The sequence below is a fragment of the Lissotriton helveticus genome, chromosome 4_1 (assembly GCF_964261635.1).
Source record: "Lissotriton helveticus chromosome 4_1, aLisHel1.1, whole genome shotgun sequence".
NCBI lineage: Eukaryota > Metazoa > Chordata > Amphibia > Caudata > Salamandridae > Lissotriton > Lissotriton helveticus.
This window is the reverse complement of record NC_136063.1, coordinates 2,021,952,083-2,021,975,258: the sequence shown is the minus strand read 5'-3', so window position 1 is coordinate 2,021,975,258 and position 23,176 is coordinate 2,021,952,083. Positions and strand designations below refer to the sequence as shown.

The 23,176-nt window shown below is 51.5% G+C and overlaps 1 protein-coding gene across 8 annotated transcripts in view; it reads right to left on the bottom strand.

The window, feature by feature from the left end:
* Positions 1 to 23,176, bottom strand: part of MTMR1 (myotubularin related protein 1) — a 492,625-nt gene that overhangs the window by 264,226 nt on the left and 205,223 nt on the right. For 4 of the 8 annotated variants that reach the window (XM_078688654.1, XM_078688651.1, XM_078688648.1 and 1 more), the window contains one exon: positions 21,941 to 21,991. The exons of the other annotated variants lie outside the window; for them this stretch is intronic. In XM_078688654.1, the coding sequence (XP_078544780.1) occupies positions 21,941 to 21,991 (51 nt within the window). The remainder of the gene's footprint in view (positions 1 to 21,940; positions 21,992 to 23,176) is intronic. 8 annotated transcript variants of the gene reach the window in all.

Genomic DNA, 23,176 nt, shown 5'->3' with positions numbered 1-23,176 from the left:
TATCACCAGTCTGATGGGCCTTTCTGAGCAAGAGCGTTGGGAGGAGTTATCACAGACACCTATTCAGGACCTGAATAGGTGTCTGTGACGTCACACAAAGCTGTCCCCCACCCCTCCTTCCAGTGTGTCTGGAGCCAGGTCAGGGAAAGGCAGGGTCTTTGCACTATAAAGACTTTAGTTTGAAGTTTGCCTACTTCGAAGGCAGAAAGGGGTATAAGTACTGGACATCTGTCACCCGAAAAGCAGAACACCTCTGGACTGAGGACATTCTGCCAGGAAGAAGAGCTGGATGCTGTCGGATGGGACTGTCACTCTGCCTGTTGCTTTGTTGTGCTGGCCTGCAGCTTGCTGATTCTGGCCTAGGAGTGAAAGTACTGGGCTTTGCTTTCTGTATCCTGCTTCCAAGATTCTCCAAGGGCTTGAGCTGAACTTGCCTTATGTTAAGAAGTCTCAGGGACATCAAAGACTTTACCTACCAGTGCCTTGGTTCTTCTGCTGAGAGTCCTCTGTCTTTCCAAGTGGTGCCAAATACTGTTGCTGCGCCCTTGGAAGTGTAACCTGGTGATCTTAAGGAGAAACTCCACACATCGACTCTTAGCACCTGTTTTTTCGACGCACTGCTGACAAAGATCGAGGCACCACTGCTAAAGGTCTATGCATTGTCATTGTCTTCACCGAAGTGTGGTTCCCGCTCAAAGCAGTGCCCACGGCTTTCACTGCAAGCACCAGCGTCTCTGGCAAACGTTCTGACGTAGCACCTGTTTCGAGAATGTGGAACTGACACAGTGCCTATTTCACCACTGTCACATTGACACCGCAAGACTGGATTTTTGATGCATGTTATGTTATGTTATGTTAATGCTTTTTATTGTGCGCACAGCTACTCCAGCTAAGGAGCGTCCTGGCGCATTTGACAAGGAAACGCATAAAAGGAACATAACACAGCAGAAAGAAAAACCAAGAAGGACCACTCTATTTTAAAAGTACTTAAACGGGCTGGAGCTTAAGGGAGGGAACTAGAACAGGAATGTTTTCAAGGCTTTCCGAAAAGCCATGAGATCCTCCAACAGGCGAATTTCCACCGGGAGAGAGTTCCAAGCTGATGCCGCTTTTACTCCAAAGGAACGTCCCCCCATACGGCAGAGCCTGTATCTAGGGACTACAGCCAAGGCCAAGCCCTGGGAGCGAAGAGTGCGAGTAGGGACATAAAGAGAAAGAGAGCAGGCCAGGATTTCAGGGCCAATGCCTTTCAAGATCTTAAAGGCCAGGCAAAGGATCTTGAACAGAATACGTTCCCTCACAGGAAGCCAATGTAAGGAGCGAAGGACGTTCGTCACCGAACAAAATCTAGGCAGGCCGACAATCGCCATGGCTGCGGCATTTTGTACCCGCTGCAGTCGAGTAAGCTCAGCCTGATTCGCCCCAGCGAGAAGAGAGCTCGCGTAATCCAGGCGAGAGATGTCAGTGGCCTGGATTACTAACTGTCTGGTTGGGGCATCGAAATACTTGAGGACAGGTCTTAAGCCTCTCAACAGACCAAAGCAGCATGCAGCTGTTCTTTTAGTATGTCCTACGAAAGTAAGACCCGAGTCTAGCCAGACGCCTAGATTTTTCAGCTCCAACACCGGCGTCGGAGATGGTCCCAACTCTGATGGCCACCATTGGTCACCCCAAAGTTCCGCTCCCCTTCCGACAACCATGACCTCTGTCTTAGTGGCATTCAGCTGGAGACAGTTCCCCGTCAGCCAGAGAGCCACCGCCTTCAGTCCATCCTGAAACCTGGGGGCATCAACTTCCGCATCCCCGCTGAGAGTAACCGCCAGCTGTGTGTCGTCGGCATATGAGACCAAAGTTAGGCCCCACTGCCTAGCGACATCAGCCAGCGGTCTCACGTACAGATTAAACAGCGTGGGGCTCAGCGAGGATCCCTGCGGAACCCCCATGGCCAGTGGCTGGAAGTTGGATTTGAAGGGAGGGATGGAAACACAGAAGGAACGATTGCCGAGGTAGGAGCGGAACCACTGCAGAGCCTGTCCGCCGACACCTATCTCCTCAAGCCGATGCAGGAGGATGCTGTGGGAGACGGTGTCGAAGGCGGCGCTGAGATCTAACAATATCAGCGCCGCCGTCTGACCAGCATCCAACACCGCACGGAGATGTTCCACCATCACCAGAAGAGCGGTCTCCGTGCTGTGCCCAGCACGGAAGCCATTTTGTGTGGGGTCGAGGGCATTGGTTCGGGCGAGATAATCTGCCAGGGCCAAGTTGACATGGGCCTCTGTTATCTTCGCCGGCCAGGGCAGCAGCGAGATGGGACGGTAGTTTTCGGGCTTAGACGGGTCCAAGGAAGGCTTCTTGATAATAGGGGACACCACCGCCTGCTTCCACTTAGTTGGAACCACCCCTGACTCCAAGGATAGGTTGACAAGGGAGCACACAGCAGAGCGCCCCATAAAGGCCTGATCTCTAAACAGAGCCGGTCTAACTGGATCAGATGGAGAACCAGATTTAACTCGCAAAGCGAGTTTGTCAAATCCATCCAAGGAGAGAGGGGGAAAGGAGAAGAGGGTGGTAAGATGTAACGTCCCATTAGAGCTTCCCAAATCAATCCCTGTGCTAGGAAATGCCTGATAGATTGCTTCGACCTTTCCTAGAAAGTACGAGGCAAGGGATTCCCAGTGGGAGATGGAACTCACCACTGCAGAGGAAGTTCGCTTCGCCACAAGATCCTTCACTGCCTTAAAGATGGTCTTCGACGGGTTTGGGCTACTGCGAATTTCTGCACCATAGTAAGCCGCCCGAGCACGACAGATAGCCCGATGATAAATCTTGGTAGAAATAGCATATGCAGCTTTTAAATCAGCCCCATATGTCTTTCGCCAAGCTCTCTCGGCCCGTCTACAGGCTCCCTTCAAGGCACGCAGGGCACTATCATACCAGGGACTCGACTCTCTAGTACTGATTTTACTCGATATGATGGGAATCAGAGTGTCGAGAGCCCTGGTAGTCCAGGAGCAGAAGCGGTCATAACCCTCTTCCGCATCTTTCAGTGGATCATCCCTCGGCGCTGAATCTTCATCGACACCGCACCGTAGTAAGGAACTAAACCTGCTTGTCTGGAAACCAACGCATCACCTCCTCTGCCAGTAAGAAACCGACACACCACCTCTCCTACCAGTAAGGAACCGACACATCACCTCCACTGTGTATTAAGGAGCCGATGCATCGGTTTTTTTTTTTTTCCGGCGCCCCCTCTACCCTGCACCTTGCACCGTCTTTTGATTTTTGACGCAATTACTTTGTGCTAAAACGAACACATACATTAATTTCTATGGACCTAACTTGCTTAATCTTTTAAAAATTATATTTTGACTTGTGTATGTTGGATTTTTGTCGTTTTGGTCTTGTTTTATTGAAATAATTTTTCTAAAGTGGTATGGACTCCTTTTGTAGTGTTTTCACTGTGTTACTTTGTGCGTGTGTACAGATACTTTACACATTGCCTCTCAGATAAGCCTGACTGCTCATGCCAAGCTACCAAGGGGTTGATCAGGGATTATCTTAGCTGTGTGACTCCATTACCCTGACTAGAGTGAGGGTCCCTACTTGAACAGGGTATAAACCACTGCCAACTAGAGACTCTTCTTTCACTATCAAATACCTGGGCCGGACCCGAATAACAATGAGAAGCGTGGTGTAACCCCAAACCTATGTTTCTGGTATCCATCATGGTAAGACCATGGTTTAGTCTTATGCTTTCACCACTGTGGACTAATTCTTTCAATGAAAGGTTTTCCCTCTCTTTCACATATTGCAGTGGCGCTGTTTTTCAGGCACAAGTCTGCCTCGACCGCCGTGCAGGAGAAGTGTTCTTGGTATGATGCTCTTGCATTGATTTGGGGAGAGAGCAATACCAGCAACTACATGAGGGAAAGCACACTTCTCCCAGGCAGAGTGCATGTTAAAAAAAAAAATGGGTGGGGGGGCGTGGCCAAGATGGCGACAGAGGTGGACGTGGGTGTGTGAGGCTCCCGGCCCGATCCCCCGTCCTGACCATTCATTAGCCCTTGCACCTCCAGAAGGAGATCGATTGATGCCCGGCGCAACGAGGGGCACCCCCCCGCCAGCACTTTTGGCCAGCGAGAGACGGAATTTGGCCCTGAACGGGACCCCCTCCTCCGCGGTGCCGGAGCCCACCATTTGCTGCGAGGAAGAGGCGTCCACAGCTGGGGGGTGATCTAGGTTCCCTGGTCGCTGGGGGCACCTGGCTCCCGGGTACTGGCCGTCGGGAGACATCAGGGAGTGGACCCGGCAGCCTGGTTCTCGCCCAGCCTCAAGGGAGGTGCTCGTGAGCGGGCAGGGCACCGCCTGGGACAGTACGGAAATCGAGCCCCCGGCTTTGAGGCCTGGTGCCGGGGCTCAGGTGCAGGTGGCGGCTTACATCCCCCGCGGCACAGCGGGAGCCCGGTTTTGATAGCAGCTGGGGAGGCAACCGGAGGCGTGGCATAGACTGGAGCGGACTGCGTCCGGGGCCCCTAGGGTGTTTTGCAGAGGGCCGGGCGGTCCGGCGAGTGCACCCATGGACTGAGCGAGACGCCGCACTTGGCAGCGAGACACGAGAAAATCGAGCCCCCGGCTTTCGGGCCTGGCGCCGGGGCTCGAGTGCAAACGGCGGCTGACACCCCCCACAGCATAACGCGGGCCGGATGCACACAGCGACTGGGGCGACAGGGATTGGAGCGTCAGCGTCCGGTGCCCCGGGGGAGAGCGACTGCCAGCCACGACAGCCCGGTTAGTGAGCCAGCGGAAAGGGCGAGAGGCCGCACTTGGCTGCACGGAGCGTGGATACCGAGCCCCCGGCTTGGAGGCCTGGTGCCGGGGCTTGGGAGCGAGTGGCGGCAGACACCCATAGCATCACAGCGGGGACCAGGGGACGGTGGCAACTATGGCAGCACCCCAGGGCGTGGAGCAGAGTGAAGCGGGTAGCACCCGCTGCCCCGGGGGCGAGCTATTGAGGATGCCCGTGGACAGGGCGGGAGGCAGAGTGGACCAGCACGTAACGGGTCCCGAGCCGGGGCGCCTTTGCAGAGGTCGCGTAGGGGGGCGGCCCACACCCCTCCTTGCATCGAGGCCGTAGGACTGGGGCCTGACCACGATTATCGGTGGGGCGCTCCTCACAGGCATAGGGGCAGCGCAGAGCTCGGCGCACGATCACAGACATGTTGGGGAAGAGCACCCACAAAGGGGAGAAGAGCCCTACATCCTCGGCGGCGGCAAAGAGCACAGCGGGGCCGAACGATGAGGGAGCCCCTATCACTAAATCATTCTTAGAGACTCTTTTTTAATACCCTACGTGAGGACTTGCAGACATTGAAACAGGACATGGCGAGAGAGTTCCGAGAGCTGCGCAGGGACGTGGATGGCCTGGGGGAGCGGGTGGCTGCAGTGAAAGAGGCCGACCAGTCTAGGAGTGAGGAAGTGGAGCAACTGCAGCAGGAGGTGGTGCGCCTCAAGGAACAGCAGGTCGACATACAGGCGCCCGCGGAGGACCTTGAAAACCGCTCCCGGAGAAATAACATCAGGGTCCGAGGCGTACCACTTAAAGCGGAGGGGACGGATGTTACTCTCTTCCTGCATGGCCTCTTCAGGGAAATTCTGGGGGAGGGGGAAGATTTTGATATCCGCATCGACAGGGCGCACAGAGTAGGCCTGGCGCGCCGGGGGCCTGCTCCCCGCCCCGGACATTCTGCCATTCCTACCTGACTTTCCCTTAAAGGAGCGTATTCTGCTGGAGGCCCGCAAGAAGCAACCCCTCAGATACCGGGATCACCCAGTGGCTCTGTTTCAAGACCTCTAGGCCATCACCCTGCAGAAGAGAAAGGCCTTTAAACCAGCCACTACATTTTTGCGGGAAAAAGGCATTCCTTACTCGTGGGGCCACCCCTTTAGGATAATCTTCAAATGGAACGGAGTCCTGCAACAACTCCGATCCCTGCAGGACACATGCGCACTGCTGGGGATTGACCTAGACGACGCTTCCACGAAAGACGACCTACCGGAGCGACCCTCGCCCCAGACTTCGCCTCGAAACTCAAACGATAGATGGCAGCAAATAGGGCACAGACACTCGCCCAAGAGGCCTCTTAAACCAGACCCAGCACTGAAGGCGCATGAACAGGCGGCGGCCATCCGAGAGGTATCCAGGGACACAGCAACTTTGAAATAGCCACCCGGGTCACGCACGGTGCCCTGGTACAATAGCTCTTACAGAAGTATGCATAGCGGTCTTTTTGCTTCAGGATCAGCTGGTCAGGGGGGACGGGGGGGGCCGCCGGGGGTCGCCGTCGCCTCACACTCCTCCACGTGAAGACTCTGTGGGCTTGAACTGTGTTTGGATAGGCCCAGGACTATGACAACGTTGGGTTTCCAGTTGGGGTTGGGGATGGGGGAGGGGGAGGGTGTGGGGCGGGGGGGCCACCGTTGGGGTACGGTGTTGGGTTTTCAATGGGGTGCGGGGAGGGGGAGGGTGGGAGGTGGGGAATCGGGGTATCAATCAATCAATCAATCAATCACAAAATTTGCAAAGCGCGCTACTCACCCGTGAGGGTCTAAAGGCGCTGAGGAGGGGGGGGAGAGGGGGGGGAAACGCTACTGCTCGAACATCCAGGTCTTGAGTTGTTTCCTGAAGGAGAGATGGTCCTGGGTCAGCCGAAGGTGGGTGGGGAGGGAGTTCCATGTCTTGGCCGCCAGGTAGGAGAAGGATCTTCCTCCGATGGTGGGTTTCCGAGCTCGAGGGACGGATACGAGGGCGAGGCTGGCGGATCAGAGCTGGCGGGTGGGTGTGTAGAAAGTGAGTCGGCTGTTGAGGTACTTCGGGCCTGTGTCGTGGAGAGCCTTGTGTGCGTGGGTGAGGAGTCGGAACGTGATCCTCTTGTTGACGGGGAGCCAGTGCAGGTCTCTCAGGTGGGTAGAGATGTGGCTGCGGCGATGGATGTTCAGGATGAGTCGTGCTGAGGCATTCTGGATGCGCTGCAGTCTCTTCTGGAGCTTGGCTGTGGTTCCCGCGTAGAGGGTGTTCCCGTAATCCAGACGGCTGGTGACGAGGGCCTGGGTGTCAGTCTTTCTGGTGTCGGTGGGGATCCACCGGAAGATCTTGCGAAGCCTGCGCAGGGTGTTGAAGCAGGAAGACGAGACGGCGTTAACTTGCTTGGTCATAGTGAGGGAGGAGTCCAGGATGAATCCCAGGTTGCGTGCGTGGTCCGTTGGTTTGGGTGCGGTGCCCAGGGCAGGGGGCCACCAGGAGTTGTCCCAGGCTGAGGGAGATGGTCCTAGGATGAGGACCTCTGTTTTGTCCGAGTTCAGCTTCAGGCGGCTGGTCTTCATCCATTCTGCGACGTCTTTCATTCCTTCCTGGAGGTTGGCTTTGGCGGTGGCGAGGTCGTTGGTGAGGGAGAGGATCAGCTGGGTGTAGGAGATGATGTTGAGGTTGTGTTGGCGGGCGATGGCTGCGAGAGGGCTCATGTAGACGTTGAAGAGGGTGGGGCTGAGCGTGGATGCTTGCGGGACGCCGCAGATGACTTCGGAGGCCGCAGATCGGAACGGGGGGAGGCGGACTCTCTGGGTTCTTCCGGTGAGGAACGAGATGATCCATTTCAGGGCTGCTCCTTGGATTCCGGTGTTGCTGAGGGGCTGTATCAGGGTGCGGTGGCAGACGGTGTCGAAGGCCGCTGAGAGTTCCAGGAGGATGAGGGCCACGGTTTCCCCGTTATCGAGCAGGGACCGGATCTCGTCGGTGGCTGCGACGAGGGCGGTCTCGGTGCTGTGGTTTGCTCGGAAGCCGGACTTTGGGGGGGTCGAGGGACCCGTTGGTTTCGAGGAAGGCGGAGAGTTGTCTGATGACTTTGGCTGGAAAGGGGAGGAGCGAGATGGGGCTGTAGTTCTTGAGGTCCATGGGGTCCGGGTGGGTTTCTTCAGGAGGGCGCTCAGTTCGGCCTGTTTCCAGCTCTCCGGGAAGGTGGCGGATTCGAAGGAGCTGTTGATGACGAGTCGGAGTTGGGGTGGGATGATGGAGGCGGCTTTGTTGTAGACGTGGTGTGGGCAGGGGTCGGTGGGTGAGCCGGAGTCGATGGTGTTCATCAGGCCGGTGGTCTTCGGTGTTGACAGGGGTCCAGGTGCAGAGGGTGGTGGTGGCGGGTTTCGTTTCGGTGGTGCATGGTCGTTGTGGTCGGAGTGCCGAAGCTGTTGTGTATGTCGGTGATCTTGCGGTGGAAGAACGAGCAAGAGAGTCACAGAGGTCTTGCGAGGGTGTGATGTCGTCGTTGCTGGCGCTGGGGTTGGAGAGCTCTTTGACGATGTTGAAGAGTTCCTTGCTGTTGTGGGTGTTATTGTCCAGTCGTTCTTTGAAAGCTGTCTTCTTGGTGGTGCGGATCAGCTGGTGGTGTTTGTGGGTGGCGTTCTTGAGGGCTTCCATGTTTTCTGTTGTCTGGTTGTGGCGCCAGGCTTTCTCGAGGGTGCGGCAGGTTGTCTTGGAGTTCTTGAGGTCATTGGTAAACGAAGAGGCTTTCGAGCTGCCCGATCTGCTGGGAGGCCTCTTCAGAGGTGCGAGTTCGTCGGCGCAGTCGGTGAGCCACTGTGTGAGGTTGCGGGCTGCTTCGTCGGGGTCCTGTGTGTTGGTGGGCGGGTTCTGGCTGAGGGTGGTGGTGAGCTGGTCGGCGGTGATCTTGCTCCAGTTTCTGCAGGTATGGGGTTTGGGGGCTGGAATTGCGGGGGGGGAGGGCGCAGGTGTGCTCCGTTTGACAAAGAATATGGCAGGGTCTTACGAGGGGGCTCTAGCTCAGGACACAGAGAGACGAATCACACACACATCCATGGCTGAGGTGACGCTTCAGGTTATTACCTTGAACGTCAAGGGACTAAATAACCCCATCAAAAGGAGAGCGGTACTATCCTACCTGGAGAACCCAGGAGCATCCATATGCTTACTGCAGGAGACACATTTACTCTCCAAGGACTGGCACCGTATGAGGTCCAGGGCCTTCCCGCAGCAATTCTATTCATCCACCAATGAGAAAAAGGCAGGGGTGGCTCTGTTATTCGCAAGACACTTTAAGGGCAGGGTGGGAAACAAGATCGCAGAAACCAAGGGTAGACTCCTAGCTTACAATGTCCTCATAGGGGATATGTCGATTGCAATAGGGTCGGTTTACGCTCCCAATACCAAACAAGAGGCCTTTCTTAAGGGGGCACTTGCAGACGTGGTGGTGACTAACCATAGATTTACACTGGTGGGAGGGGACACCAACCTGGTGATGAGCACTGAGAAAGATAGGTCAGGACAATGATTCGGTGACATGGGGGCAATCCCCGCAGAAGGGGGACAGTGGCTAGTCAGTAGAGGGTTTATAGATCTTTGGAGGAGCTCCCATCTTACTACCCCGGGGTACACCTTTTACTCACACATACACCACACGTACGCCAGAATTGATCACTTCTTTGGCTCTGCAAACCTGGCCCCTTTGGTCCGCGATTTCGAGGTCACCTCCGCTGCCCTGTCAGACCACGTCGCGGTTATGGTACACTTGACAGTCCCACGCATGCGGACACGCAGCGGCAAGTGGCGCCTTCGAAAGAACCTGCTTCAGCGCAAAGGGGTGGCACAACAGCTTTCCAAAAGCATTACAGATTATCTGAGCATGAACGACACGGGAGTAGTGGCCATGTCGTCTGTCTGGGGTGCACTCAAGGCGGTGGTGCGAGGGGAGCTTATTGCCCTCGCCACAGCGGATAGTCGGGATCGCAAAGAAAAACGCCGGGTGTTGTCGGAGCAAGTGACGGAACTCGAAAGGGTTCATAGTCCAGGGGCCCCAAGGATCTGGAGCAAGCTGAAGGCGGTCAGAGCACAGCTCGCAAGCTTGGACCTCGATCGCGCGGAATACGCGACGCTGCGCCTCCGCCACACGTACTACGTGGGGGGGGTAAGGGGGGACAAGACTGGACGACTGGTGGCCAGCAAGCTTAGAGCCAAAGTACTATGCTCCACGATCTTTGTTATTCAGGATGAGGGAGGTAGAGAGGTCGGGGAAGATGATCAGACAGCAGAAGCGTTCAGGGAGTTCTATGCCTCCCTATATGCAGCCGATACAACCCTAGACACTGAGGCAGGGGCCGCCTATCTAGAAGACGCAGCGATTACGGCCCTCAATGAGACTAGCGCCCAGTCTCTGGAGGCCCCGATACGCTTGGAGGAAGTAATATCAGCGACAGCGCGCCTTAAACCGCTCAAAGCCCCTGGCCCGGACGGCTTCTCCGCTGGGTTTTATAAAACATTCTGCCCCCTCCTAACCCCAATACTGACCAAACTCTTCAACTCCTTTCAGGGTCCTGGCTCCATCCCACAGGACATGCTAGAAGCCGATATAATTGTCCTGCCGAAGCCGGGCAAGGACACGACCAGGTGCGTGGCATATCGCCCGATCTCACTGCTTAATCTGGACCTAAAGCTATTCACCGGGATTCTGGCCACTAGGCTCCGCAGGTGCCTTCCAGGTATCATAGAGCCCGACCAGGCAGGCTTTATACCTCATCGTCAGAGTTCTGACAACACCAAGCGCGTGCTGCACGTCGTTGACAAGGCCCACTTCAATGAATCAGAAGCAGCCCTCCTATCGGTGGCCGCTGAAAAAGCGTTCGATAGGGTAGATTGGACACACCTAGACAGAACGCTGGCGAGATTCGGCGTAGGTGAGAGATTCCGCTCTTGGGTCGCCAGTTGTTACGCGTCACCGCAGACAACCATCCGGGTCAACCGAATAGGGTCTCGGCCCTTTGACATCCGACATGGCACCAGACAGGGGTGTCCACTCTCCCCGCTCCTGTTCGCCTTGTACATAGAACCGTTCGCACAACGGGTACGCAACAACCCGTCCATTACGGGCATCTGCTTCGGAGGGGAGAGACAAACTATCAGCTTATACGCAGACGACATCTTGGTGGCCGTAGACAAACCGGAGACGTTGGTCCCTGCCTTTCTAAGCGAAATAGAGGCATTCGGGAGAGTCTCAGGTTTTAAAACGACCGTCGGGAAATCTGTGATACTACCCCTAGGCCAGATGCATATCGGAGGACTATCCACCAGCATGTCATTGCCATATCGTGGGATCGTCCTGACACCCAACACGGCCCAAACGGTCGAAAACAACTACAATAGGCTCCTGGACACAGTGCAAGGGGACATTCAGCGTTGGCGCCAGCAGCCGCTCTCGTGGCTCAGGCGTGCCGCGGCGGTGAAGATGTCCTTGTTGCACAAAGTGCGGTATCTTTTTCAAACTATCCCGCTCACTCCCCCAACAGGAATGATTAAGAAACTACAGGATATCATACAACAATTTATATGGGCTGGAAAACGCCCCCGGCTCCGACGAGACTTAACCATGCGGACAACCGCGGAGGGTGGCCTGGGTGTCCCGGATTTACAACGTTACTTTCAGGCAGCGCAGCTCTGCTACCTCTTGGAGTGGCCCCGCCCTACTTCGGAGAAATACTGGTTATTCCAGGATAGAGCAATGGCTGGCATGCCCCTGTGGGGAGTCCCGTTCCTGGCACGGCCGGACAGACCTGCATACATCAGGAGATCTCTCATCACCCGGACGCTGCTCCAGGTGTGGGACGCGGTGGCCATCGCCAAGAATCTCACCTCTTTCCCATCGCCGATGTCACCCTTGCTGGACAATCCGGCCTTTCCGCCTGGGATGGCCATTCCCTCATTGGCGACAGTCGAACTGTAGGTCCGCCGGACATCTGTTCGACATAGACGGTTTCATGCCGCTTGACACCATACGGGATATGTATGGGATCGAAAAACCACACTGATTCCAGTACTTTCAGCTCCGGCACTGGCTCACGAGTACGGCCATCATCCCACATGTTAGCCGACACCTCACGGTGTACGAGAAGTGGCTTGTTACAAAGAACACCGACGCTCTGGCTATATCGGAACTATACAAACTCCTAGCCCCCCCTTACCCCAACAAGGTCCGCAGACCAAAGACGATGGGAGCGAGAGATAGGGCGCACACTTACGGACAAGGAGTGGCAAGATATCTATTATAGGGCTCACCACACAGCCAGTAACGTGGCCAGCCGGGAAGCGGCTGTGAAGGTGGCATATTACTGGCATTTGACTCCAGCAAGGCTCCACCAGAGCAACCCACGCCGTGATCCCAACTGTTGGAGGGGTTGTGGCCAACCTGGGACTATGCTACACATGCTTTGAGAATGTGCGGAAGTGCAGGAATATTGGGAGGCAGTGCTTCGGGAGGTGGACCAACACTTTCACATAGAATTCCCCCACTTCCCAGCCTACGCGGTGCTGGGACTACCAAACAAAATCATGTTCCCGCTCAAATCCACACGGGGAAGACAGATGGGGCTGGCAGTAGGAGCTGCGACGCAGCACATCCTCTCACTGTGGGGTACCTCACGAAAATCCACGTACACCGGGTGGCTCCACAGATTATGGTACATTATGGGTATGGAGAAGATACAGGCCTCCCTAACACAAACGTCTGACTCATTTCGGGAGATTTGGCAGCCACTAGTCTCACCGTTAACCCAAGATTTTAATGAGCTGACATGCCCAAAATATCTTAGGGTCCTTCGCCTGGTGGATGAATTCCACCAGAACCCAGAGACCGAGAGTTAAAGGGCCAGCAGGGGCGCATACACAGCGTTACTTGGATGTGCAGCGGAACACACCGGGGGGTGGGGGAGGGGGTGTTGAGGGGGGGGGCGGACAGTTGGGGTGGGAGGCGGGATTTGGGGACAGGGGCAGGGGATGTTTGGGCACGAGAGTTGTTATTTGCAGAGTTTAGGTTCAGATTGCCCCAACTGGCTTGCATGGACACATTACACCCTCCCAGGGACGGGGGGCTCGGAGCCCGGGCCGGGAGGGGGGTGAGAGCACAAATGCGATTTTGGAATTGTCTGACCGATATTGTGTGCCATGTTGATGAAACCAATAAAACAGACCTGATCAAAAAAAATAAAAAACCCAAGGCCCTTAACGCTTAAAACTGAATCCTGTGCGACTTTCTATTTTTTTTTTACCCAGGCCACTCTTGACAACATTTTTCATTGCTCGGTTTCCCAAATCTCACCTAATGAAGTAGAATCATATAATGAATATATTGGCGTCAGAGCCCATTGAAGGGCCATCGAGCATCCAGGGGTTACCCAGCCTCAAATGTGGTATTTACAGCCTTTTGCGACTAATGTCCCAGGGCTTTTCAAGTAAAAAAAGGATGGATGGAATGCTTTAATTCATTTCAGCCCCTGGTAATTACTCAGACTGCATCACATGCCATAGTTTTTTTGCCCACCATGCCACCTCAGATTATAACTATCCATATGCATATCAGCTGTGGTCCTTCTCCAATAGGCATGGTCAGCCCGAACTGCCAAGCTAGGTTCTCCATGAATTGGAACACAGGCAGCGAAGGCTAAATGGTCCTCTTCAGTTGGGCACAGCATGATTCCAGTGGCAGACACGCAAGTCACTTGCCTCCCAGGGGAAGTGTTAGGCTTTTCAGAGAGGTTGTGTTGAGGGTAGAGATTCAGAACTCAAACAGCTATGCAACAGAGACCTTGAGTCCTGCAACCATTCATATGACACGCACATAGCAATATCAGCGCAGGGCATGGTCATTACATTCAAGCAACACTTTATTTGAGTAAGCCTGTAGGCACCAGACTCAACCCTAAACAGAAAAAAGTTCCCTATAGTATTATGATGTAGAGCTGGCACACTGCCACCACTGCTTAATGTATATGTCCCAGGACATGAATGATAGTTACGAGTCACCTACAGAGTATACTTGGTGCGTCTTTCCAGACTTAAAAGCCAGCCTCTAGGACTGGGCCTGGGCAATCAAAAATGTCAAGATGCCAGATAACTTACAGCTGCGATCACTCAGATCAGATGTGCATGGCTGTACTTCCATGCAGGAGACATTTAAATCCTCAAAATGGGCAAACCGTTTTAGCAAACATTGTTAAGAATATTGACAAGACTATCTAGCACCTTATTTTGTGTTTAGCTTGAGACTTGCAAAATGTCAGAATATTATTCCCTTTGCGCGTCTTGTGTTTCCTTCCAGGTCTCTTCTTTCCAGCAGTAAAAAAAGGCGTGCCTGACAAATTCATTTGATAACTTTCTTTCGGTCATACACCATAAAAGTGCAGATAAAATACATACAAAGCACAAAGATAAAATCCATAAATATAAACAATTGAAGTGGGTGATAAAAAGTTATTAAACAGTAAGTTATCAAAAAGAAAACTCAGATAAGAGAATATTTAAAAAGAACAAGGGAAAAGGGGTGCAGTTAATTCAAATTGCTTCCATTTGACCCTAAACAAAGCCTTTCCTTCTGCGCCACATACCATGTAGAAAACGGGAAACAGCAAAGACAATGATGGGGGAGGTATCATATGTTACAACCCTACACGCCTGCGCACATTGCCTAAGTCCCAAGTTTCTACATAGGGGGATCAGCCAACATTTTCGTATTTTACTGCACGCCGGGCAAAAGAACATAACATGCACAACATCTTCCCGAGTACAGTTACAAGCTGGGCAGGTTCCCTCATCAATATTGGCCCATTTGGAAGTACACGCCCTAATGGGCAGGCAGCCGTGTCTCAGTTGGATGTATAATTTCCTTGCCAGGGGAGGTTGCACTAGATCTAAGAATTCCTCCCTCTGGGAATCAAGTTTTACCAACAGAAACATAGCAGAGAGGCTGCCCAAAGTTGTCGAGCACTGTAGTGCATGGGTGTTTTGATGCCTCACATGGGCCAGCAACTCTAGCCTAGGTATCCTCGGGCAGGTCAGCTCGGGGGTCTCCCATAGCTGGGGCAAACCTACGTAATAGGAAAGAGCCTTAATGTGAGATAACCAGGGAATGTTTTTGTTCTTTATTTGTCCCCAAACCTCAAGAAATTCCACTCTATAGGCTGAGAGCTTGGGTACAGACCAGAGCCTTCTCCAGTAGAGCAGGGGTCGTGCGGCTACCAATTCCTTAATAGACTCCAGGCCCAAATCCAGTCGCAGGGGTGTAATCAGTGTACTTTGAGGTAGGCCCACCAAGTTTCTCATGAAGGACTGTTCAACCTTTAGGAGGCTCAGTGTATTTTTATGTCCCCAGAGTTCTGCGCCATACACGGCTGCTGTCCTGGCCTGTAGTCTATATATCTCAAGGATGGGAGCAATAGGTTTAAAAAACGATGTTTTGTGGAGTTTACCAATACCCCCTATAATCTGTGAGAGTCTCAGGGCAGATTTGGATAGTTGGTGGCCCCAATCAAAGTCCTCTATCAACGTGACACCAAGGTAGACAAAGGTTTTTACCCGTTCAAGGGGGATGCTGTTCAGAACAGGGTTAGGGCGGGTGTGCCTCGGGTGATTGAAGATCATGAACTTAGTCTTCTCCAAGTTTACCTCCAATCCCCGCGAGGCACAGAAAATTACAAACCCGTCCAAAACCCGCTGGATGCCCGTTGATGTTCGGGATAGCAACAGAGTGTCATCCGCGAACATCAGAGCGGGCACCCGACCAGTAGCTAACCAGGGAGCGTCATTGTCCTTGACACCATTTAAGGCATCCACCAAGTCATTTATATAAAGGCTAAATAATGTTGGAGCCAGGACGCACCCATGACGAACACCCCTAGATACAGGGAAGCAGGCCTAAAGGTCCCCATTCCTACCACACCTAACCTGGGCGTAGTTCCCTGCATGGAATCTAATCAAGACGTCGAGTAGATACGACAGGATGCCCAATTCTTTCAGCACCTTCCACAATCTTTCCCTGGGCACAAGATCGAATGTGGCCCGCAGGTCCACAAAAACAAGGTAGAGGCTGCCACCCTCTACTCTTGCAGTTTTCCAGAATAGGACCTGGAGCCTAAAAATGTGGTCCAAAGTCGAGATGCCAGATCTAAATCTGGCCTGGAGAGTGGTCAATATTTCATGTTCCTCCATCCATCCCTGTATCCTGTCCAAAATGATCCTACCCATTAGTTTTTGAGTTGTGTCTATAAGGCTAATGGGCCTATAATTAGATGGGGTTAGCGGGCAACCCTTCTTGTAGATGCGGACGATCTCCGCTCCCAACCAGGTTTCCGGTAGGTAGGACCCCCTCAGGACCGCATTGAACAGGATTACAAGGTAGGGTGCCCAGATTTTAGGCTGGGAACGAAACAAGTCACCTGGCAGTCTATCAAGGCTTGGGGCTTTGTTTGGAAGAAGTCTTTCAATGGCAGATTCCACTTCCTTAAGGGAAATACCCTCTCCGATTTCGGTGGGTGTCGCCTCCCGATTATCCAGGTGGTCCAGCCGTGATCCCGTGCCCACGACCCCCAGTGAACAGGACTCATATGAGAGGTCAGGGGCCGGGGATGACGGGAGGGCCATGGCTCCATCCAACATCTGCTCCAGACCGAATGTCGTGTGATCGTCACACTCAAGACTTGTGTAAAGTTCTCCAAAATGTACCTCCCACACTGAGGGAGCGATGTTCGGGGAAATGGCCTCACCTCCCCCTCTTACACCTGAGTTAACTATGGCCCAAAACAACTTGGCATCCTTTGAGAGGAGCGCAGATCTCAGCTCGTCCCACCTCGGTTCCTCCCACTCTCTCTTACCCCTAATGATTGACTTTTTGTAAAGCAGTCTAGATGACCTAATTTTTACGCTATCTTTGGATTTAACTGCTATGAGGAGATCCCTTTTTGCCTTCTTGCAGGTATCGTCGAACCAGGGGTATGTCTTATCCCCATGCCGTTTATTTCCACTCAATGGGTAAAACACGTCCCCAAGTGCCACAGCGAACTGCCTATGTATTTCAACGGCTTGTTGGTTTAAAGCCAAATCGCCCATCTCGATAATCCGAGGAACAGCGATCTGGTATATTTTAGCAAGCCTGCTAGGGGAATCCAGGAAATAGGGCCATTTAACCCTCCGCCTGTTATTCGTTAGCATAAGGGGTATGGCCACAGTATTGGGGTTAGGTTCGGGGTTTGTTAACCCCTTCGACGCTCATGACGAGCTGGGCTCGTCATGGCGTAGCCTCCTCGCACGCTCATGACGAGCCCAGCTCGTCACGTAAAGTGCGGTTTCGCAAAACCCAGCGTACGGGCGGAATTCCGCCCGCACGCATGCGGTTAATCCGTAGGACCCGGGCTTGAGGGTCAGAACTAAGGCATTATGATCGCTATCATGCCTCGGTAAGGCCCTAAATTCTTTCAAGCTGACACAGTGTTTTGTTTCCATCATAACATAGTCCATGGTGGAAATTTGGTCTGTCCTATTGAATGTAGCTGCTCCTGGACGATCAGGATCCAACCTCCCATTGCACGCCCGCAGAGACGTTGCAAGGGAGAAAGACTAAATTTGAAGGACCAACGGGGTCCATGCCCTGACCGGAGGGATCTTGGGGTCGGGAATGTGCCAAAACCAATCTTCTTCATTCTGGTCACACACCTCAGGACTACCCAAAGGCTCGAATTGACAATTAAAATCACCTCCAAGGATTTTCACAATTGAGGGATCTAATGCCTGAATAAAAATGTCCAGTGCTTTGATTGTGCTCGATTCCTGCCCATTCTTAACTGGCCTCGAATAAATGTTGATTATGGCTACTTTAGGCTTATTCTGAGGTGATAGTAGCACAAATTGGACATCTGGGGAATTTGTTTGTATTTGAGTGGCATGGGTGCCCAAATGGGTGCCTATCCATATCGATAGACCCCCAACTGGATGTTGCCAGGATATCGAAAGTTGCAAAGCCGGGACTCGCGCTTCCCTCAAGTGCCCAAGTCTCCTGCATCATGCAGATATCATGTGCTGACAAAAAGGAGACCCACTCTGGTGTGAGCAGTTTATTTTTTAACCGGGCTATATTCCAAGAGAGGATTTTTAGACATCCTTCCACTACCTCAGCGGTTCCTTGTAGTTCCCCTAGTCCATTTGCAGGGGGGCTATCGCTAATGGGGGTCTTTGGCCAGGTGTTTTCATCCCCTTTTTCCAGGCTCGATACGTCCCATGTGTCTTTACTGGCTACTTCTCGATGGAGAAACCAAGCCCCCTGTTGGTACTCTATATCCCCCGTGTCTCCACTACCCTCCCTAATCACAGTATAAGGTATTGTGCCTTCTCCTAGGGAGGTAATAGGGTCGCATTCTTTCATTACAGTTCCTTTGATAGACTCTCCATTTACCAGTTGTAGTGGAGAATTACCATTCAATAGGAGTCAATCCACCTCCTCCAACACGCTATACCTATTCCTGTGAGCTAACATTGGAAGTGCAAACTTATATAAATGTGTGCCCTCCCCAGTTGTTCCCCACTGTTGCATTCTGTTTGTTGGATCCCTATAGCCCTCGCTGTGATGGACACTTTTAAAATAGGGTAATCTCTGGTGTTGAACAGGGTAGAAGTGGGACAAATGTAGTGGGTGGATTTGGCTATTAGTTCTGCTTGGAGGCATGTTGCAAATGTAATCCACAGCAAAGGTGTCCCTAAAATTAATTACTACAGAATATCCTACCGTTGTTTTAGGACCCCTCCCGATCCATGCTATTCTTCTAACTGCAAGTATTTCCCCGGAAATGTTTGGAGGTAAAGGCCTATTTACATTTAGCCATTGGATACACTAGTCTTTTAGATCAGTGTGGTCTTCTCTTTTCCCCTCACTTAAAGGTTGAACTCCTGTGAGTAATACAACGTAAGGTAGGGATTCTGGAGGTAAATTTATAATTGGTAATTCGACTGGGGTAGATTTAGGTGGTATATTTCTGTTCCTTAACTCGCTAATTTTACTCCCAGTTATACCCTCCTTAGGGTTAGATCTAGGTTTGTCAGTGTTAGGAATAGGGTTTCCAACAGTCTGATGGATTTGGCCATGTGCGTTATTAGTAAGGGAGGGGGAAGTCGAGACGCGTGCAGGCTCAGTGATAGTTGGTGGGACTCTTACATTTTCATTCTGCGAGGAACAGTTTTTTTGTGGCACTGCCCCATCGCGAAATTTATTTTTTGCTGTACCACCGAGCTCGGAAGGAGCAGCGTTCCCCAAGGAATTTATGGGCTTAGCAGCCCCTACACCCATATTGTTAAGAGTTGAGGCTAATCTATCTAGCTTAGATGCCACGGGCTTGCTGTGGGTAGCAATAGTCTGCTCCAAACAAGCCTGCAAATCAGCCACCAAATTAGTTACCCAGCACGGTACTCCTAGAGTCGATTGCGGGGTGTTAAGAGTTGGTGTTACAAGGTTATGATTACCCAAATTATTTTTTTTACCCTTTTTTTGGTAGTCTTTCCTTTTTGTTTCTGGGGCACGGTTTGTTTACAGCAGGGATTTCCAAGAGAGGGGAAGAATTCAAAACCGGAGAGTTAGCCTCAATATCTATGGGGGCCTCTAAAGGAGCTTGGGCACAGGGTAGCTCCGCGAAGGAAGATGTTAGGTAGGAGCTTGAATCAGGGGCATTGATTTCAATAGTTGAGTAGTCCCCTCCTTGGCGGAGGAGACATACCGTAGGAGTAATTGAAAATCGTCTTTCTGTATTTTCAATTGCAGTAGCTACAACACCGATAGTTTTTTGCAACATCTTATCAATTGCTGTTAAACTGGGTAAAGGTTGTGGTGTGGCCGCCTGCAGCCTAGTATTTGGGTGAGATACAGCTGCTTTAGGTTTTTTACCCAAATGGCTCATTTTTGTAATTAAATAGTGGTTAAGTATTACCCCCTTCCTTATTAGTTAATACTCCCTCCTGGCTACAAAATGGATAAATCTATGAACAGTATTGGCCAGGGCGTGTTATGTCCGGATATAAGTACCTTTAATATATTGTCCAATCTTTGTTGATGACTGCGGCAGACATAAGGGGGGTAGCCCGTCCTCTTCCGTTCACTGACGGCCACAGACGGTCCCGCCCTTGTCCCGGGCTTAGCCCGGCGCACTCCCGCGGGGCCAGAAGTAGTACTTGTTTAAATCACCCCCGGTGTCAAGGGGGAGGGGCCGCTGCTCTGCTGGTGACCACTGTGCTCCTGGGTCCTGGTGCCGGTCAAACACTGCGTCTCCCGCTAGGCGGGATGCGTGAGGTGTTCTTGAATGCCCCCGGTGTCAAGGGGGAGGGGCCGCTGCTCTGCTGGTGACCACTGTGCTCCTGGGTCCTGGTGCCGGTCAAACGCAGCGTCTCCCGCAAAGCGGGAGGCGCGAGGTGTTCTTGAATGCCCCTGGTGTCAAGGGGGAGGGGCCGCTGCTCTGCTGGTGACCACTGTGCTCCTGGGTCCTGGTGCCGGTCAAACGCTGCGTCTCTCCATAAATTCAGTGTTGTAACTCTGCTGGAAGCTACTTCACTTTATTTCTTGCTTTGGCATTTTTCAGTTTTGAGATAATTTTCTTTCTCACATACCATCTTGCTACTGCTGTGTACTGGAACATTCTTACTTCTCCATTCCTATTCAAGAAATTTCCTCCTCCCATTCAGAATTTTCTGAACTCAGGCCAGGATTTCAGGATGGAGATGGGAAATGGAGGGTCTTATCTCCAAGAGAAGAAGTACCAGACTACCCCATGTAGCCGGCGGTAAAAAAAATGCTGTTTATATGCTTTCAGAAATTTCAGGTTAAGTAAGAAACACTTTGAGGAGATGCTGCAGGATAGCAGAAAGGAAACAGAGACAAGAAAGTGACCCAAGAGAAGGCACCCTGCCCTACTTTGTTGTATGTTGTACACCTAAAGAAGACACCATCATCTACTGGAGTTGATTTAGAGGGCATGCAAGAGGGTTTGGGTTTTTTGAAAGGGATTCTTGAAGAAACAACCATAAAATGCCATCAATAGCATAACCTGTGAAATGAAGGCAACTAAATGTTTTATTACTAATCTGGAAGCAATCAACTTCATCAACATATCATGAGACCTTCCCGCTTCAACACATCACTGTACTTTATTAGGTTCTTGATATTTACAAAGGTGCTCCTTGGAAGAACGATCATGCAATCCCTTTAACCCCAGGATTCTCTGCGGAGTAGAATGCGAATCTTCAACCAAAGAAATCAAGTAGCACCTCACAATCTGGAGGATTATATAAAAACTAGAGTTCTGTCCCCACTCCTGCAACGCTGAATTTCAACCTTGTTGGTTAGTTTTTCAAACCGGTTCCAATGGAGACAGATCTTCTTGCATTTCTCTAAAATTGTCAATACTGCATCACTAAGGTTTGTATGGATATGGCAACTTCCCCTGTATTATTCAGCTATCAGGTATTTTAGTACAGTAAGCTGATGTGGCAAGTTTGGCACAACATAATCCGGGCTCTTTTTTTGGGCCCCAAATAGGAGGCCAACACTTTTCATAGAAAGCTGACAACTTTGAGGCTGTCCAACCTTATGGCATGACACAACTCCAGCCCTATCACTTCACATCCCAACATCACCAAGCATAGATGCAGCACCATGTTCTTTGGAATAGGACAGGCCCTCACACATTAAACTAGCACTTTGCTCCAAGACTACAAATGATCCACACACAAAAGTGACAACTGGTCTACCCAGCAGACAAGGTAACAGTGCTGCAAGGTTAATTATGGGGCAGCTACACTATAGAAATTGTAATGACAACCTGGACAACTGGCAGTAGCTGCAACCTCTTCAAAGTGTGAAAAGCACAGACTGGGCACTAAATACCATTTGGAATACTTTAGAGAATGTCTACTTCTCACTAAAGTAGGTACATTTAGCCTTAGAAAAACAGGTATAACTTCCTGGAAGGCGGGCATGGACTTTTGTATGGGTTTGAAGATGCCGGTATTTCGGGCCACGGCATGTCCCCAGAAGCATTTATTCATTTGGAAGCATTGGGCAGACAACAGAGGTCTTACCTTGGACTCACCGCTATCAATGACTCCAACACTTGATTCGGAGGTTCGGTCCTATGGTCAAGATAAATAACATGATGTATTATCAGCTGTTTGGCGGAAGGAGGTACTGCATGGGGTTTAAACAAAGTGGCACAGACAAGTTTTCTCGCAGCTCGTTACACTGTTTAGTTCATATAATATTATTCTGTTTTATAATGCCAACTTCTGCAAATATATCTATACATGTATATGAATACTCCGCTAGGCACTGTCATGGCAGAAAATAAAGAAAAACAGGCATAGGGTGGAGAGGATGTGTAAATTTAAGACCCATATTCCACCTAAGAAAGTGGACATTCCCTTACCTGCATCATTTTGGCATGGGTTCAATTTGCCCACTAAGAACACAGTAGGAGGCCTGGCAAACCTTCAGAAGACAGTACTTTCTACCGATCCATCTTAATAATTAACATTGAATAAAAAATACTTGCCAAAGTAATGCCCACTGAACTGGTCAAGGTTATCCATCTATTGATATACGAGGACCAAAATGCCTTTATGCCCAATACACTGTTTGCAACACCTTCATATTGCACTCGCCCGCAAAGAAGAAACGCCTGAGGCTAGTGCCCCTTTGCATATGGATATAAAATGTGCCTTCGATTCAGTCCGGAAGCCAATCATGATGCAAAAACTTCACAAGATGCAACATGGTCCATGTCTTCTCACACGTTGAAATGTTACACACTGGCACATGGGCTAAGTCAGGGTCAATTGTCTATTGTCTCCTCCTTTTCCAACTGAACAGGGCATGCAGCAGGGCTGTCCTCTTTCGGCCTTGGTGTTCGCTCAGTGGTTGAGCCGCTTGTGGAATTCATTAGCAGGGACACCCGTGTTTGGGGCTTTTAGTGGTGAGGGGGCTATGAGGACAGGGTTTCAATATACACAGAAGACATGCTTCTCTATGTAAAGCAACCCAATATTACAGTCCCTTGCCTTATGGAAGTCCTGCAGATCTTTGGGGAGGCATCAGGACTTAAAGCTGAACTGAGACAAATCTACTTTCACACTGGTGAATTAGAGTCTGCCCTCTTGCCTTTCCGGTACTGGACTTAGAGTGACTACCACCCACTTTTTGATATCGGTTTATGACAGAACGTTTTGGGAACTAAACATTACACCTCTCCTTTCTAAAGTAAAAAGAAATCCTAAATGCAGAGTCATCTCTCCCTTTCACAATGGCTGGGCTGTGGTGCA